This window comes from Chenopodium quinoa, unplaced genomic scaffold (genome assembly GCF_001683475.1).
Source record: "Chenopodium quinoa cultivar QQ74 unplaced genomic scaffold, ASM168347v1, whole genome shotgun sequence".
Taxonomy (NCBI): Eukaryota; Viridiplantae; Streptophyta; class Magnoliopsida; order Caryophyllales; family Amaranthaceae; genus Chenopodium; species Chenopodium quinoa.
This window is the reverse complement of record NW_018745540.1, coordinates 27,140-45,449: the sequence shown is the minus strand read 5'-3', so window position 1 is coordinate 45,449 and position 18,310 is coordinate 27,140. Positions and strand designations below refer to the sequence as shown.

The 18,310-nt window shown below is 35.6% G+C and overlaps 1 protein-coding gene and 1 non-coding gene across 2 annotated transcripts; both read right to left on the bottom strand.

Annotated features, from left to right (window-relative positions):
• Window positions 1–829: 829 nt before the first annotated feature.
• TRNAK-UUU lies at window positions 830–901 on the bottom strand. The gene has a single exon. It is a non-coding gene; the product is annotated as a tRNA-Lys (tRNA).
• Window positions 902–2,150: 1,249 nt separating this feature from the next.
• On the bottom strand, window positions 2,151–18,310 carry LOC110716055 (probable ATP-dependent DNA helicase CHR12). Its single transcript, XM_021894690.1, has 12 exons — window positions 18,062–18,310; window positions 17,450–17,606; window positions 16,348–16,412; window positions 15,866–16,054; window positions 15,308–15,457; window positions 14,740–15,123; window positions 12,891–13,150; window positions 12,569–12,787; window positions 11,374–11,581; window positions 11,137–11,290; window positions 3,981–4,583; window positions 2,151–3,456 (listed from the first exon to the last, which is right to left on the bottom strand). Exons 1-12 carry the CDS (start codon window positions 18,308–18,310, stop codon window positions 2,717–2,719), a joined length of 3,378 nt encoding a protein of 1,125 aa, XP_021750382.1. The 3' UTR covers window positions 2,151–2,716.

Genomic DNA, 18,310 nt, shown 5'->3' with positions numbered 1-18,310 from the left:
TCGTTTTAAATAGAGATCATTATAAAGATTAGAGTTAAACGGTTACACTCACTCTTATGAATACAATACAATATTAACCCCCAAAATTCTATCCTAAAATTTCAATAGTATATGGAACAAGTATTACCAGCTGATACATGGTTGTAGCATATTATTATGGTACTTAATGTTTTAACATGACATTTTAAATTTTCACAAGTGTTATATATTATACGACAACAACTAAGCACAAGTACATTACAAAAATGAACAAGGAACATTCTAATAGGTTCTTTTTTAAAACCGAAAATGTTATTTTTGATAATCTCCTAATATTTCATATGTATAAAATATAATTATATGTGAAGTAACTTTCAATACAAATCTTAAAAGTTTATTATTAAACCTTATAAAAACTAGGAAAAATTTATGGGAATAATCCCACCTTTGCGCCGTTCGTTTTTAATAATCCCACATTTGGATTATTTTTTAATAATCCGACCTTTACCCCCAATTCTTTTGACCAATCACCGGTTGAGACCATTAAAAAAGAATTGGGGGTAAAGGTCGGATTATTAAAAAAAAAATCCAAAGATGAGATTATTAAAAACGAATGGCGCAAAGGTGAAATTATTCCCATGAATTTTTCCTAAAAATTATACTTCGTATCACTTTTAATAAAAACGTTATTATTTTTACCTCATAATTTTATTTTATTTTTTGAAAATCTCCTAATATTTCATATATATAAAATAAATTATATAACTTTCAATACAAAATTACAAATATTAAAAATTTATTATTAAACCCTAAAAAAATTATATTTCGTATCACTTTTGATAAACTAAATCGCCGTCTGTGGGGATCGAACCCACGACCACGTGGTTAAAAGCCACGCGCTCTACCACTGAGCTAAGAAGGCATTTTTATTAAAATGTAAGGTTTAAAAAGTAGTAAAATGTACGTATTACTTCGTATGTTTTACACTGGATAAAACATGCATGTGGTTGATGATGATTTGTGAATTGATTTAAATCATGGGACGCAATATATGGAGTAAATGAGTAATTAATCTTCGATGTGCAAATTCAAGTTCATCAATTGTCAATCTTAGAACTACGGTATTCAAAATTTTCAGTACCCATTATTTCTGGTATCTAATTTTTTTTTTTTTTTTTTAGGTAAGATAATAATTTGATTAATGGAAAAAGATACATGCAGCCCTAAGGGCTACATATAAGAAACTAGAAGTGAAAAGAATAGACAATGCATGATGATTATAAATCAGCAAAAGAGATTGAACCAAAAAACAAGTAAATTGGGAAGGAATTGGCAAGATTGGAGAATGTTTTCTTTAGGAATCTTGCTGGTGGAGAGGTAAAGGTTGAGGAAAGTGTGCATTTACAAGGTGTTGAAGATCAGAGAAGCCCAGTCAATGAAAAGAAGATGAACTGTGGCTCAAGAATGGAAGGGTCTAAGGAAGAGAAGAGTGTGGAGGCTATTGTTGATAAGCCAGAAGCTGAAGCTACCAAAGACTATTTAAATTGTAGCCATGAGTCATTTAATAAGGAAGACAGAGATCCCATAGATGTTGATAACTTGAAAGGCTCATAATCAAGGTTTTGTTCAAATTCTGTCTCTCCCGATTCTAAGGTGGCATTCGTCCATCGAAAAAATCCATCTTCTTGCTTGAGAATTGCCCATGCAGATATAGATAAGTTGAGGCAAGGGATAGAGTTGTGGCTCTATCAACCACAATCATTGTCAATGTTGAAGGTGCGTACCTTCACCCCAAAAGAACATATCATGATGGAGACCCCCCATTTTAACCCACCTCAGTTCGGAATAGGTCAACATTCAAAATTTTCAAATTAAGCATCGTAATTAAATTTTCAAAAGAGTAACAGTTATTAAGCCAAAATAGAACACTAATACAGTTTCCTATTTCCATCTAAGGACACACAAAAAAAAAAAAAAAAAAAAAAAAAAAAAAAAAAAAAAAAAAAACCCAAATTTATGAGGATTTTTTTTTACAAAATTTCTACTCCGTACTTCTTACTTGGATCTTGGTAACAGTGTTTTCACATTTCAGCATTGGAAATGTTGTAGCTGATTTTTGTTGTTGTTCTGTTTTTGTGCTAAACAACAAAGTAACTGTAGTTCCGAACAAATAAGCAAGCTCAATTCTACTTTGTTGGAATAATTAATGTCTATAAACATTTATTAGTTTGATAATTGAAATATTATCGAAGTTTACCTGTGAATAGCAAAGGAGCACCATGCTATAGCATTGTACCACATTTGGCAACCTCCAACTTGAAACTCAATATCACCCTAGCTGAAGTTTAGAGATAAGAAGATCTACCACCAAAACTAACGACAATTCTCTTAATTTTACATGTAGCATAATATAGTGCTACTTAGATTTAGAATGATAGGAAGATTCACAATTAATCGCTAAATAGAGCCTAATGACAACTAATCACAGCAAAACATAAGCCGATCATCCAACCCCAGCCCAGCAGAAGTCCCCAGGTGCAACATCTTAGATAAACTTCTCAACCTTCGTCCATGCTCTTCAGGGGTTGATTAGAAGGCCATAGTATCAATCATCTCCTCTGAGTTTTTTCAATGCCATCAAATTTCTCACCCCTAGTCCTATAGAAATCCCCAGGTGAAACCATTCAACTATTAAGCTGCCTCCAAGGGGACGATGGAAGGGCAGAAACTAAATGAATCAACTCCATCGGTTTCCTCGGCCACTGGAATTCTGACCCCTAGAAGATTCAGATATAGACGTTGAAGATCCCAAAACATTAATACTTGATCTCTTTTTTTTATGGGTCTTCCATGTCAAATTCCAAGCGTCACTTCCACTTCCATTTCCATATCCACCATCATCTTCATGTTTCGGTGTTCCAAAGTTCAGCCCATTCATCCTCATCTTCTGAGGGGAAGGATGAGGAAATTCTTCACTCTTTCCATCACTGAAACTAGTGATATCATCATCCCCAAGATCATATACCTTTTCCAACTCTCCACGATTATTGTTCGGCGAGTTGAAGTTCTCAGAGGAAGCAGCTTCCTTCCTCTTCTTCTTGTTAATAGCTGAGGATAAGTCTTCTCCATTCTCTACAGCTTTTACCCATCGTAGGTCGCTGATGGTGTCAGCATAAATAACCTCTTTTCTCTTCCGCTTACCTGTTATTTTGCCCACTTCATGATCAAACCCTTTGCTTCGCTCAGAGGCGTCAGTGTTTACAGTGTACACCCATTCAGGCACCTCATGGTCTTCCATAAGACGAGGTCTGTAGTTTTCCTTTTGCCTTCTCTCTTCATCCATTTTCTCAAATAGCCAGAACTCTTCATCTGTTCGAGCTGCCAACCGGTTGATCTCTCTCTCACTCGGAATATCTGTTCCAAGTGCGCTTGTTCCTCTACGCATAATCACTTCCAACATCTCCTTCCTGTCCTGAGCTGCATAACCAAATAAATTTTTCACATGGCATGTACTCGACTACAAAAGGTACAATACTTCGTACAATAGATGAAGAGCCGTAAATAGATCAAGAGTCTCGCCACTCAAGAGTTAAATATAAACTGCATTCAGTCAATCCCTTGACAACCACGGAGGGGCAGGGGATAGATAGCACATGTGCAAAAGAAGAGATAACAGAAAAAGAAAAATGCTTCAAGAATTGCTGGGTCTCTATCACAGAAATATATTATCCACTTCTCCTACATCCACCCTTGAACACAAAATCGAACATAAAGAAAGGGGAGGATTCCATTATCTTCAAAAGTTCAATATACGTATAAAGATGTATTGAAAGTCCATGGAAAACGCTATAATACAAATTACTCAGATGGTAGACACAAGGATGCAGGACAATGACGGCAATGCCAGTTTTTTTTTATTAAAAAATCAAATTACAGAAATATGCTTGAGGCTTCAATAAGAAAGGGAAAAATTTTAAAGAGAGAGAGAGACGGCAGCATACCTGTTGATGTTGTATTGAAAAGCCCGGCCTGAATTACCTTGGCATCTATGCCCATTTTCTGTTTTGCACGTTCCAAAATTACCTCTTCTATTGATCCAACGCTAACCAACACGAAAACTCTCACCTCCTTCTTCTGACCAATACGATGGGCTCGATCCTCAGCCTGTTGGTCCATCTGGGGGTTCCAATCACTGTCGAATATAATCACAGTATCTGCAGTCTGTAAGTTCAAACCCAGACCTCCTGCGCGAGTACTGAGAAGAAAGATGAAATACGGAGAATCTGGAGCGTTGAATTCTTTAAGTAAAGTCCCTCTTTCATCAGTTTTTGATGAGCCATCAAGACGAAGGAACCTGTGCTCACGCATTCTAAGATAAACTTCAAGAATATCCAAGAGACGAGTCATTTGTGAAAACAAGAGAACTCTATGTCCAGATTTAGCCAGTTTAGGAAGCAATCGATCAAGTAACTCGAATTTCCCAGATGCTCTCACTATCTCATCACTGCGCCATATATTATACTCTGGCAAGAACAAGTAAGGGTGGTTGCAGCACTTCCTTAACTGCATTGACAGATTTTGTAGGCCCTTTGATTTCCCTCGCTCTGCGACATTCAATAATAGATTTAATGATCATCCAAAAGGCATTACGACGATGATAAAGACGATGACAGCAATAACACCAACAACAACAAAATAAACAACTACAAATCTTGAACTCATACTTAACAGCAAATCATAATCTCCGTACCAAAGGCAAACACATGTATTTGTTGTACAGATGGAGTATTTTGCACCGATCATTACGTTTTGAACAATTGGGTTCCTTTTCCTCAATACCCTAAAAAAATATCTAAAAAAAATATGCACTCATTTCTACTTATGTTGTATAGCAGGGCAGTTTCAACCTTTGGGATTATTATCAACCATATTAAAGGTCTGAATGCATTCATTTCTACCCTTATTTAATGGTACTAAATCTCCTTCTTAGGCCATAAAATATCCTGTTTGCAAATATAGAAGTTCTGTACATCCAACATCCCCCCAGACCCCTATAGGTAGATGCCATGCCTTAAAGTATGGGGATAATGTCAAAGTATTACATAAGAGGGACACAGGAACATTTGCAAGTTATCAGATTATCAGTTGGACTATCAGTTGTAGACAAATTGAAACCAGAGAGTCAAACTGTCTTCAAACACGCACCACCAAAAAAATAAAAGCAAAGTAATAAAGAACAAAGAAACCAACACAAGGGCAGTTGGATAAATTACAACTAGCATGGTTTAGCAGTTAAACAGCACAAAATTAAGTGTCCACTTAATCAAGAGACATCATCCTCAGTTTTCATAACCCCCCCTTTTTTTCCAACTCTTACATATGCTATAAGTTCATTTTCTTTTTCCCTCACGCTGCATATAGGCACCTTGAGTAAAGAATTATAACAAAGCTAAGTTATACAAATTCCCACCTTCATTTCCACAGTTCCACCATCACTAGAAGGAGAGAGAAGATGAGAAAGGACAGAGCACAACAAGAACAATGTCTGGGAGCAATTAAGGAAATACTTTGATATTAAGCCCAGATACAACAATATACTATTCTGGTCCTAATACAAAAAACTCCTTCAGTCATGTAATAATTAACCTCTTTCTTGAGCAATTAATACTTCCAGGTCTGGCACCAATCTTTAATGATCCTTTCTACTGCAGATAACGGGTCTCTCAAGTTTATTTGAAAAAAACTCTCACTTTTTCATGGTAACAAAGTAGTCAGCTTTATTATTAATCTTGCACACACAACTAGAGACTTTGACTGCTCCCACATAGTAAATCTATGGTTGACCCTTAGCGCATAGCTGCTATTTGTTAGCAAAAGTATAGGATGAAAAAATGTACCACTACATACATAATAGGTGACAGCTAGTAAGTATTTTGGGGGAAAATATTCAACCTATAAGATGGGAAAAAGTATCACCACATGCATAATAGTTCACGAAAAGTACTATTAAGACAACTTATAATTTAATATAATGGTACATTATAATGTACCACTGTAAAGTCAGCTTTTTTCATATTAAATCCTGAAGCTTGCCAATTTTACATTTCTGCCCTCCTATATGCTTTGTAAATGCATAGCAGCTATGCGCTGAGATGCACTCGTAAGTCTATATAATCATCACAACTTGCTTTTCTCAAAAAGGATGTTATAAGTTGGCTCACAACAAGGGAACAGGCAATTCCATACCATGCGGAGAGGCAAGGAGAAAACAAATCCAACCAAATATATAGGAGCACATTAAATGCATATCTAAACCATAAGGATTGTTGTTAATCTGCCTTCAAGTCATTGAAAATTTTCCTAGACCACTCAACTTCAATAATGCATTAATTCTTTTCGTGTCCTTACATTGTTCAAAAGAGCACCCCCATTCAGCAGCTAAAAGGGCATGAGGCCAACTTCTATCTCTTTGTGGCTGTTAACATATAATCCAAGCCCAATCTCTTGATACCCCACATAGTGGTATGGGTTCTTTTGGTTAAAACTAAATAATTACAAAGGCAAAACTTAAAAAGATCTGAACTAGGGTAGAGACTATATCACAAAGCTTTTCCGAAAAGCTATGTTACTTGGACTTAGAAAACGGGCAAGTGTCAAAGCATCAGACATGGCCATTAATAAAATTTGTGCAAGATTTTGGTCCAATATGAAGTGTAACACCCAAATACGAGTGATGAGGCAACAAGAAGAGCCAAATTACTATTAGGAGAAAAGTATAATATCATTCATTGACCGTGACAGGCAAGTCATCATGGTAATATGGCATAAGCTATGCCACCCAAGGAACAAAGCTATCTCTACCTCTAAAGCTCTCACTCGCTTTGGAGACATTTATAAAAATTTTACAGAATTTGGGAGTCGGTAGCAGATTTATGTTTATGGGAGAAGATCCCACTTTTTCCTCACACATATTATTACCAGCAAAATTTCATCCTAGATGCTATTACCCTCTTAATTATAATTAACTACTTTTGTGTGATGAGGAGATCGACTTTTAATATGGTACTAAACCTTTATTCCAATCAATTTATCTGTTTAACCTAAACTGTTTGGTTGACATAATTTTCATCTAAATGTCCAAAGTGTGCTAATTACGATTCAAATAAGCAGGAGTAAATCAATTGCATTTGGACCAAGACTTTATTCTTTTCAACTTATGAAAATGAAGGACAAAGCTAGGTTTGGAAACAAACTTTATAAATACAATTACAATTATATTTTAAAATTTGCACTTCCAGTTATAACTTGTCATTGTTGTGTGTAGAGTTGTCAGTTTCTAACCCGAACAGTTAAACCCGACTGTTTTGAACCGATCCGAAAAGGAACTGAACCGTTAAAAACCCATTTTTTGAAAGCCGAAAACCAACCCGACCCAATTTTTTCCAACCCGAAACTGAACTGAACCGAATTTGTGCAAACCTTTAATGAGATCAAACCAAACCATTACAACCCGAAATCGAAAGCAACCCAAACCGATTACATCCGAACCTGATAGTAACCCGACCCATTTTAAGCTGAAAACTGTTTAAACCCGGTAAAAATTCGATAAACAGAACCGTTCCAATCCGTAACCCGTTGTGACCAAATCGTTTATAACCCGTAACGCGTTATGACCAAACCGTTTTCAACCTGTAACCCGTTCAGATCGAACCGTTTACAACCCGTAACCCGTTGAGACCGAACCGTTTACAACCCGTGATCTATTATGACTGAACCGTTTACAACCCATAACCCAATATGTTTATGATCCGATCTATTTCAACCCACTACTCGATAAACCCTACATATTAAGACTTAACTCGATTATAACCTGACCCATTCCTACCCATTATTTGAAAAATCTGAGTAGACAAGGATCCGAATCGATTTTAACCCGATATGATTTGAACTGAAACCCGCTTCAAATTAGGTATATTTGTTTTCAAACCGACCCTGTTTAATTCAAACCGATTTGAACCGACCTGATTTCACCCGATCTGTTTTGAACTGAAACCCGTTTTCAAACCGACCCAGTTTGACCCAAACTGATTATGACCCGAATCGATTACAACCCGACCCAATTAGGACCCGAAATGTTTTGAACCAAAACCCGTTTTTAATTGACTAAACCCGTTTTCAAACCGATCTGGTTCAACCCAAACTTATTATGACCAGAACTGATTACAACCTTACCCGATTAGAACCCGACCCGAATAGAAACCGCAATAACAAAAAAAAACCAAACCGAACTTACCCGATAATTTTCAAAACTGACCCGCTAATAATTCAACCCGTTATAACCCGAAACCGATAAACCCAACCCGAAACTGAATCGTTTACCCGAATTGACACCCCTAGTTGTGTGTCATTGATATAATGCCAATAATTGTTATTGTTGTTACTAATAACAAGTTCAACAATAATAGTAATAAGTACTCCATCTGTTTTTTATGTTCTTCAACTCATTTACTAGAGATACGCAAATTAAGAAAATGCTTAAAGAAGGTGAATGGGAATAAGATAAAAGTAGGATAAAATAAGATAGAGTGTAAAACGGTAGGTGAATATAAGAAAAAAGATGAATAGATTAAGAGAGAGTGTGGAAAGGTGTAAATGTGTAATTATTATGGGGTTAAAGGGTAAGATGGTAAAGAGGGTAAGCTTAAAATAGAACAAAGTCACTACAACGAAAAACACATACTAATATGGAAAGTAAGTAGAACAAAAAAACGGAGGAGTATTACCATTATTAATTTAAATAGTAGCACTATTAATATTAATACCTACATACTACAACTAAGAGAATAAAATGAAAAGAAATCTATAATTTCCTTTAATATAATCGTTAAAACAAATGCAGAAACAAAATTCCTATTCTTGTTTCTGCTATAATAGGTTCTAATCAAATATCAATGACTACAAGCCAATTACGATCACCTCTTTACACAATTGTTCTTATTTAATTTTTAGAAACATCAAAGGTACAGTATTTCCTTAATACGTGTCATAAAGCAATAATATTATTGTGGTGATTGTTAAATCGGGTAAAACCTTAATCCTAATATCATTACAGATTTTTTTTGCTTATGTCAATATTAAGTTCACTTGTTACTTTTATAATAGTTCCAATACACACATACTTTGTTTAATACCCCATACTAATCATAATAAATACATTATCAGAGATCCGGTTAGTATTGTGGTACATATATATGATAATAATTCTTGCTTAATCGAATTTATGTTTTAATTATCACATATCCTAAGCAAGATTTTTTTATTGGGTTTTCGGATTAGTTTCAATAAATAATTATATTTAAAAAAAAAAAAAGCCTTTTTTTCTCAATTGAATCAAATAATAGTAGTATTACTTTTCATACAATAGTACTTCATCTATCCCACTTTGTTTGCAAGTTTTTAAGTTGTGATTCACAATACTATAATGAATTCCAAAGCTTGTGCATAATGTATAATAAAGGAAGCAAACACTTTGTATTTTTAACCTTTGGAATTTTGTTTTTACTTTGAGTGTTTAGAGAGCCACAAGGGCGGGTGATGAGAATCGATCTAGGGATCCCCTGGAACTAAAAGGGAAGCTCTAACCAACTAAGTATATCCCTCACTCTCAACCTATCAGAATTGTGATTAGTCAATAGAAATAGATAGATAATTATCCTAAAACCAATAATGAGGGAATTGACAATTAAGTTAAATGTATGTTTGATTGATCGGTTCATTATACTCTCTAGAATTCAAGATATGAATCCACAATACTGCCTCGTAATTACTATTGTTCGGCATGTACTCCCTTTGTTCCTTAATGATTATCTTACCAACGGGTTGTTGTGTCGTGCGTTACACAAATTTTCCTAATAAAGGACAAGAACTAAGATAAGTAATTATAAGGAATTCGAAAAATCTCTCACCATAAATATAAATAAATAAAATAAAATCTTGTTAGTTTTTAGATGAAATAAAATAACTAAATCTGATAAGACATCTATAATAATTAAGGTATAATAAGAAATATTATATGAAGACTAGTGCATGGCTTTTACAGGTGATCCAAGTCATTAAGGCTCCATTGTTTTGAACTTTTGACATTCTAGGTGTTGTACTAGATTGGTGGATAAAGGCTTCATTGTTTTGACATTATAAGTGTAGCACTTGTTTGGTGGATAAAAACCTACTTGTCAAACCAGCGGTCATGTGTATGAAAGGCTGATGTGTGTGTGTGTGTGTGTGTGTGTGTGTGTGTGTGTGTGCGTGTGTGTGTTCTCTGTTGTGTGTCGTGTGTTGTGTGTGTCTGTGTTTGAGAAGATACCTATTCAGAAAGTTTTTATAATAGAAGACAAAGTGTGGAGGTAAAGGAACCGTCATACTCCCTAGCTATGGCTCTTCCTTGAATTGTGAAAACACCTTATGGGTGGAGGTAAAGGAAGCAAAAACCACTGGGAATGACATAGAGTGGGGCTTGGCTTTCTTCTATACTCCCTAGCTATGCTCTTCCATTCCCAGCCCAGCACTACTGGAGCTGTGGAGCAGCTTATAATTCATGCAAAACTGTGTAATTAATAAGTTACTTCTTTGTCCAAAGTTCAGCACTACACATCTGAGTGAGATACATGTTCAGAGAGAGAGTGCATTACGTATTATCAAAGGAAAGCTGATATTCAAGGAACCATTAACATGTACAGGCAAAATAAAATGTAACCATACCGCTATAATACAAAAACAAAGCCTTAGTCCCAAAATGATTTGAGGTTAGCTAACAAGAATCATCATAAGGAACCGTCCGCAAAATTTGGAACAAAGACAGGAATTTGATGAGACGAAAATGGACAAAAAGTATGTAACTACATTGCTATATAGTTCTAAAAATCTTTGACATAAAACTATTAACTATTAACTATCCAATGTAAGTTTCTTCCGTAGACTATATCCCAGCCCATCTTATCCTGCATTAATTTCTACAGGAGAAAAGCATCTGAAAAAATTCTATCAAACCAAAAAATATTAAAGCACACCATACTAGCAACTATGTACAAAAATCCATTGGATCAAATATAGCAGGCTCACTGCTAAGAAATGCTAGCATTTAAGTAATCAATAGAATACCTGAATCCATGCCTACTCTGCCCATGTCTGTAACTTGTTGATAATAAATTTTCTGCCATGCAGACAAGTCACATTTCAATATGACCTGCGTCTTCCCAGGTAAATATTTCTCCACTTCATCTTTCTTCCTTCTGAGAATAAATGGCCTTATAACCTAACCACAGAAAAAATTATGAGCAAAACATGTCATGGTGTTATGAAATAGGCTATAGACTGGGAGGAAGAATGGGCACCCACATGATGCAACCGTCGAATGACCAATAGCTGTTCTTCATCTGTAAGTGCAACTTCACTTCGATCAGAAAATGGCGCATTAAACCACTCTGCAAAATTTTCAACAGAATTAAAAATGTGGGGAAGAAGGAAATTGAGCAGGGCCCACAACTCCTGGAGGCTGTTCTGTATTGGAGTCCCAGTCAGCAAAAGTCTGCGCCGAATCCTATATCTGGATAGATATTAAAATTGCATTAAATGTGGAAAATTCAATAATGAATACCAATTAGCAAAACTTTTAAGCAAAAGGTAAGTAGAACTCTAAATTATCACATTCACCAAGAGTGATCACGGATTCATAATAACAGAAACATCTCTGCAATCTCTATTCCAAAATACAAGCAAGATTTCATAAAACCGCGTGATTTTCAAAAAGGGCAAGTTTAACAAAATGCAGACAAACATAATAGAGGAGAATGAATTAATTAATAACAAGGTTACTCTGACTCTTCATCTCTTGTATCAAATACTCATGTCGGACATTTGACACTCTGACAAGGGTATGTAATCCTTACTGGACACTTCAACTTTCAACCAGACCAATGATACTACATCACATCTTTGAATTAAAAACATGTTTTCAGAAGCAAAGAGAAGGAAATTATGTGATAAATCGAACGCGTTTACAAAAGGGCTTGAGAAAGTTTGAACAAGAACTGTGTGCTTGAAATGTCTGTATGTATTTGCAATGTGAAAATCACATGCAGAAAGGCTTCTAAAATCAAGAATAAGTTTCATGAATACCGAGTCCCCACATCCATGTCCAATTATAGGACACTGTTACCCACACTCAAATTCATATGTGATTACCATAGGTCAAGGTTACTATGCCCAAGGATATTTAGAACTAATGTGAAATAGTTGCAGACATAATCACTAATGTACAGCATCCTACCATAATTAGGCACTAGTTCTTCCATACAAGGTCGTGGTACTCACTAGCTCCTACTTCAACGGGAATTCAAGTTCTATCACTCACTACTGAACGAATTTTCTCAAGAGCAATATAAATATCTAGAATTTCAATGTAACATGCAGACTATCACTTGTCATCAATATAAAATTAAGTTCATCCAGCACTTCATTTGTTATATTTTATTGTTGCATATTGAAATTTTGCAAGTAACAAGGCTGTAAGAAAAATAAGTAGACAACATACTCTGAGACAAGAATACGCGCAAGAGCACACTCATGATTTTTTAATCGATGCCCTTCATCAATGATCATGTAATACCAGTGAATTTTCTTGAGGTATAGCTTATCTCTCATGATAAGGTCATAATGAGTAATCATCACACAGAATTTTTCCTCAGCAAAGTATTCCTCCCTGATTGCTTTCCTCGTCTCTTGTCGCCCATCATAAAGGACAGCAACAATACTAAATTAAAAAGAAATTGAATTAATAAATCAATTGACTATCAGTACAGAGGAATGTGAAATTTAGGAAATGACATGGCAGAAACTAAGCAGAAATTATATACCCAGGAACCCATGTTTGGAATTCATGAACCCAATTAGGTAGAACAGCCTTTGGTGCTACAATTAAATGAGGCCCACCCACGCCTTTTACCTCCAATAGGTATGCAATTAAAGCAATGGTTTGAATAGTTTTGCCTAACCCCATCTCATCTGCTAATATTCCATTCAGATTGTTGTTAAATAATGAAAGCATCCACTGGAGACCCTCTAACTGATAAGGTCTAAGCTCTCCACCTTGAAGCATTGATGGTTGCTCCGTTACCTGTAGAAAAACGCACAAGCCTTATTTCTAAAATTTGTTTTTCAAGTATTAGCAGGGAAATTCCATACCATATCGGTCATGCTCAGGGTACAACACAACCTTTAAAACTTCTATGCAATCATCTTCTAAATTAATGAAGCAATAATGTAGGGAGCAACAGTTTAACAGTCAACTACAGTGTGCTGTGTGCATACTTTCAAACCACACATATATTACTTCATAAATGCAGATGGAATCTGGCTAACCTGCCTCAAATTCTAATATCAGTGTAAGTGATTCAACAGCCTCTAGTCGCAGAAGAGAGACTGCAGTTCATAGAGTTTTACAAATGTTTGTGCAATCTACAAGATTTTACTTGTGACCAAACAAGGCTAAAATTGTTGAGAAAACAGCTATAGTTGCCTGAAACAAGATGTGCACTTTAGTAAGCGTCCAAGTGCCTGTAACTCTGTAAGCATTAGGTATTAAATTAGATGGTAAATTTCCATGGCTCAGGTGTTTGCCTCAAAGGTAGATCTGGTTTCAGGTACTACTGTAGAGTTCAAGAAGTAATTGTTAACTAATAAATATCAAATCAATTTCTTTGATCCAGCCAGTTGCTCAAGCTTCCTTTCAATAATTTAAGGAAAAGGTAATCAGCTTGCTCATCTTGTGCCCTGTGGACAAGAATGCACAATAAAAGCTAATACGATTACAGAGAATTCTGCTAGGGAAGCTCAGGCAACAATGAGTTTGCAGTCATACTGTCATAGGGAGGAATATCAACTGATGTATGAAATTTTGGTCAAGTGTATGATTCTAGACTTGTACTGCTTCATATCAGTGGCCAAGAAAAAAGAATGGAAAAGTGCAGAGTATCTAGAGCCAAACGGGTGTTCTCTAAAGAATGGCAGCAATGAGTTTGCAGTCATACTGTCAAAGGGAGGAACATCAACTAAGGCCTGAAGTTTTGGTCAGGTATATGATTCTAGACTTGTGCTGCTTCATATCAGTGGCCAAGAAAAAAAGAATGGCAAAGTGCAGAGTATCTAGAGCCAAATGGGTGTTCTCTAAAGCAGGGATTTGAAATTCCATATTGATCAAAACTGCTTCTGCTATGTTCTTGGCATTCTTATTGTAATACTTGTAAGCAGAGCTCCACTTTCTATGCTTAAGAGGTTGTTCGGTGTTCAGCTTGCATTTAGGCCTTCTTATCAATTACAAGGATAGTTATTATAATTTAACATAAGAGCTCCATATAATTATTGATAAGCTGCCCTATAGAAAATCAAATTATAAAAATGATAAAAAATAATAAAATTTTAAATGAGAGAGATATCCTCCGACCACATAATTGGCACAAGCCAAAACAAAGCCAAGAAAGTGGTCCAAAAGTTTGTTAATAGATTTCTGGGCCTGTAACAGTTAAAAGTTCCCTTTTCCACCTCCAAGCATAGACACCAAACAACTATGATCATAGCAGTGACAGCACGACTTCATAGATTTTCGTTCATTAATTTTATTTTTGATATCATTAAATTAGCAATAGAACATAAAGTAAATATTATTATGATACCAAAGATCCATCTCCAAATTCCAAACTCGTTTACCTTTTCCTGAATGGAGTGTACAGCTGAATTATACTTCTTCTGACCATCAAGTAAACTGCCTGCCTTGCCAACATCTTCTTCGCTTGCATCAATATCTTCATCAGGGATTGGAGTTCCATCTTTCAAGACATCTAATTCTTGAATATCAACATCAGACTCATCTAAAGGCTCAATGCCATCAAAATGTTCTGCATCTTTTTGTCGTTGAACTGCAGCTCCAAGAGAAACAAGGAGATCATTTGTTTTCCCTAGAAGCATAGTTAATCTCTCATTTTTGCTCTCCTCGACCATTTTCATGTATGCTTCCTGGTCATCTTTTTTGAGAGCGTCCATCCTCATTTTTTCTTGCCTTGTAGCGCGTTGCCTTTGCCTTCCATGCCACGCCTAGAAAATCAATGATTCAGAAAATATCTTATACTAAATAATGCCTCCACATTCTCTATTTCCTTGGCCCTTCCCCTTCCCCTTCCCCTTCCCCTTCCCCTTCCCCTTCCCCTCACTTTTTCAAAGGTTTTCACAGCTCTCAAAGTCGCAGAAAACTGACAGCAAATGGAAAAACATAAAGTACCATGACCCCGTCGTTCCTCTGTTTCCGGCGTTTTGAAATAGAACCAACTTGTAACTGGAACTCACGAGCTGCATTGAGCAAATCTGCAAAAAATTTCCTTTTTCTAGTCTCCACAAAGTTCTTCTCCTCTTCTTCAAATCTGGATAATCTCTGCAATTACACAATTCACCAAATCAACTTCAGACTTCAATATTATACACCAATTATTAGCTTACTTTGGAACATAACAATGACAGTAAATTTGAAATACAAAGTTCTGACTCAAATTTGAATTATCCTTTACAGAAACTTAAATATGCATAACAGCCCTTAACCTATTCCCTTTTGGAGATAGTGTGCTTTCATCAGACCTTCACTAAAACCATTGGCCTTTGATTTCCAATGTTAATCAACTAGTCATCATCACATACACAACTTTTTTGAAGCAGTAGATGAAAACTCTACAAATCGCAAAACATATAGAAGGGAAGGGGATGAAGAATGAACTCAATTAAGAGAGGAGGGGATGGGATGAGAGTAAGAAAGAGGGAGACAGAAATAGTATAAGCATCACATCACCTCTGCATCTCTTTTTTTCCTCAATTGATCATCAGCGTCTCTAGCAAAAGGGTGTCCTACACCGTAATAAGGACGGGGCAACCGTGTCATCCCCCAATCAAATAACTGCTTTTCAGGATGAACACATTTGAGGCGCAGCCAATACTCTGAACTTACTTCAGAACGGACCTTACTTTGCAGATCTGCAAGCTGAATAGACAAAACAGAGCATGTTATCCAGCAAGTTCAAACATAATATTGGATAGACTACACATTCAAATGCTTGTAAAAAAATAATTGAAAGAACCCTGGAGTATTCAGTGACATCTGAGATCTTAACAGTCCTGGCTCTTGATTCAAAAGCTAGTCATTACTCTCATAAAGTAGGCAAGATTTGATACAATAAGCTCAGGAGGTAGGTACTTCCCCAATATTGTATAGGCTTAAACTCTTTTTTTTTTAAATAACCAAACAGCTCACAAAAGAAATAGCATAGCATTTACCTTGAGACCATAAAGCTCAAGCAAGCACTTTGATTGCAAATCCTCGCCTCTACTTGATGGTAGCTCTGGTTATGATTATAAAAAAAAAAAAAAAAAAAAAAAGAAAGAGAGAGAACATCTTAAACTCTCATAGGCTATGAAATGGATAGTGCAACATATCAGAGAACTTCAAGAGAAACTTTACTTGATATTTAAATGATACAAAAAATTCAATTTTAATAACAAAATTAACCTAATATAGCTCATCAAGTTCAACAATGCAAGTAAAGTAAACAATAAACGAATCACTACAGTCTGTATCACACAAAAATCTTGTTTACTGTGCATCAGCACGCACTAATTTTACCAAATTATTAAAAAAAATAATAATAAAAAAAAGGTATAAATACCTTGTTAACAGAGTCATACCACACACAAAAGAAATTCCTTCCGACTAAAGATAACCCATTTCACCAGAAAGTAAAGTTAAGAGTACCATTTCACATTCACAGAGCTGGAGTAAATAAAGTCAATAATACATCAGTTCATTGTTTTAAATCATCAAAGCACGTATAATTTCAAAGATAACATGCAAATGCGTGAGAGCACCACAATGTGGACAAACTAAATCCTTTAGAATGCCCTTTATTACTTCATCAGTTATCAAACACCAGCTCAACAAGCACAGCTGAGTTTACAATACACATATTCAGCACAATTATTCAACAAACTGAAAGTTGTAATTAATGGTCTCTCCATAAGCAAGAGACTATGAGGATTATATTTATATTATCCACTTATTGTGCTCTTATATAAGTAATTAATGGTCTCTCCATATGAAAGAGGATCTTCACAGGCACAAGGAACAGTAATTGAGAACAGTAAATTACTTTACAGGTACTGCCCATATATTAAATCAACCACGTGACCAATTTTGAAGCTCAACATCTTCCAAGAATCTTGAGAGTAAGCATTCTCCCAATGAAGCCACACTCACAAACAAAAGAGCACAATATACTATTTATGAATAAGAACTCAATAACAAGTCAAAAGCTAACAGAAAAGAACTCAAATAACAAGTCATAACCTAACACTGATACAAAGTATGATAAAATACACCAACCTTCAAGTTCAGTCAAACGATGCTCAACCCGGCTCTGGAAACGGCTCTCATTCAATTCTGTCAGAGCGCTACTGGACATGCATTTCGGTCGCTGCTTAACCACAGCATCCTCAAATTCCATAATTAAATCCCCATAACTAGAGATACAAGATGCATCCTGCAACCCAATCACCAATCAAATCAAATACCACATAAAGCACAAAGCAAAAGGCTTAGATGACTTATAAGAACAATGTCCTACAGAATATTAATACCCAATAATCCAATTAAATACCAGAAATAAAGAATTATCAGAAATAAAAAGAATCCCAAAAAGATATCAACTAAACAATTCAATCCAGCAAAAAACAATAATTCCAATAGAAAGCAAAGAAACCAAATTCTGAAAAATTCGAAACACAGCCAAATTCAACTCAAAATCACAAATTGAACAAAACCCATCAAAGAAAACCCGGAAAATTAAAAGAACAATCACCTAAACAATCAAATCAGCAAGAAAAAAACAAAATTCCAACAAAAACAAAAAACAAAAACACCCCAAATTCACCCCAAAATCAAAATTCAAACAAAACCCATCAAAAAGCCAAAACAATAAATCAACAAAATCCTCACTTTATTCGATTTAGGGGAAGAATCACCCAATTGAGCATCACCGGAAGGCGAAACAGCCTCATCAACATCACCATCATCGCCGCGGTAGATAGAAGAAACCGAGGCGAAAACTTCAGGAGGAAGAGGAAGGTCACGAGAGAGAAGATTAAGAGCACAAATCAAAGTCTTTGTTTTCTGAACATGATCAAGAGAAGATGAAGAAGAAGAAGGTGGGGTTGAAGAATTGGCCTCAACCACCTGAGTAACCAT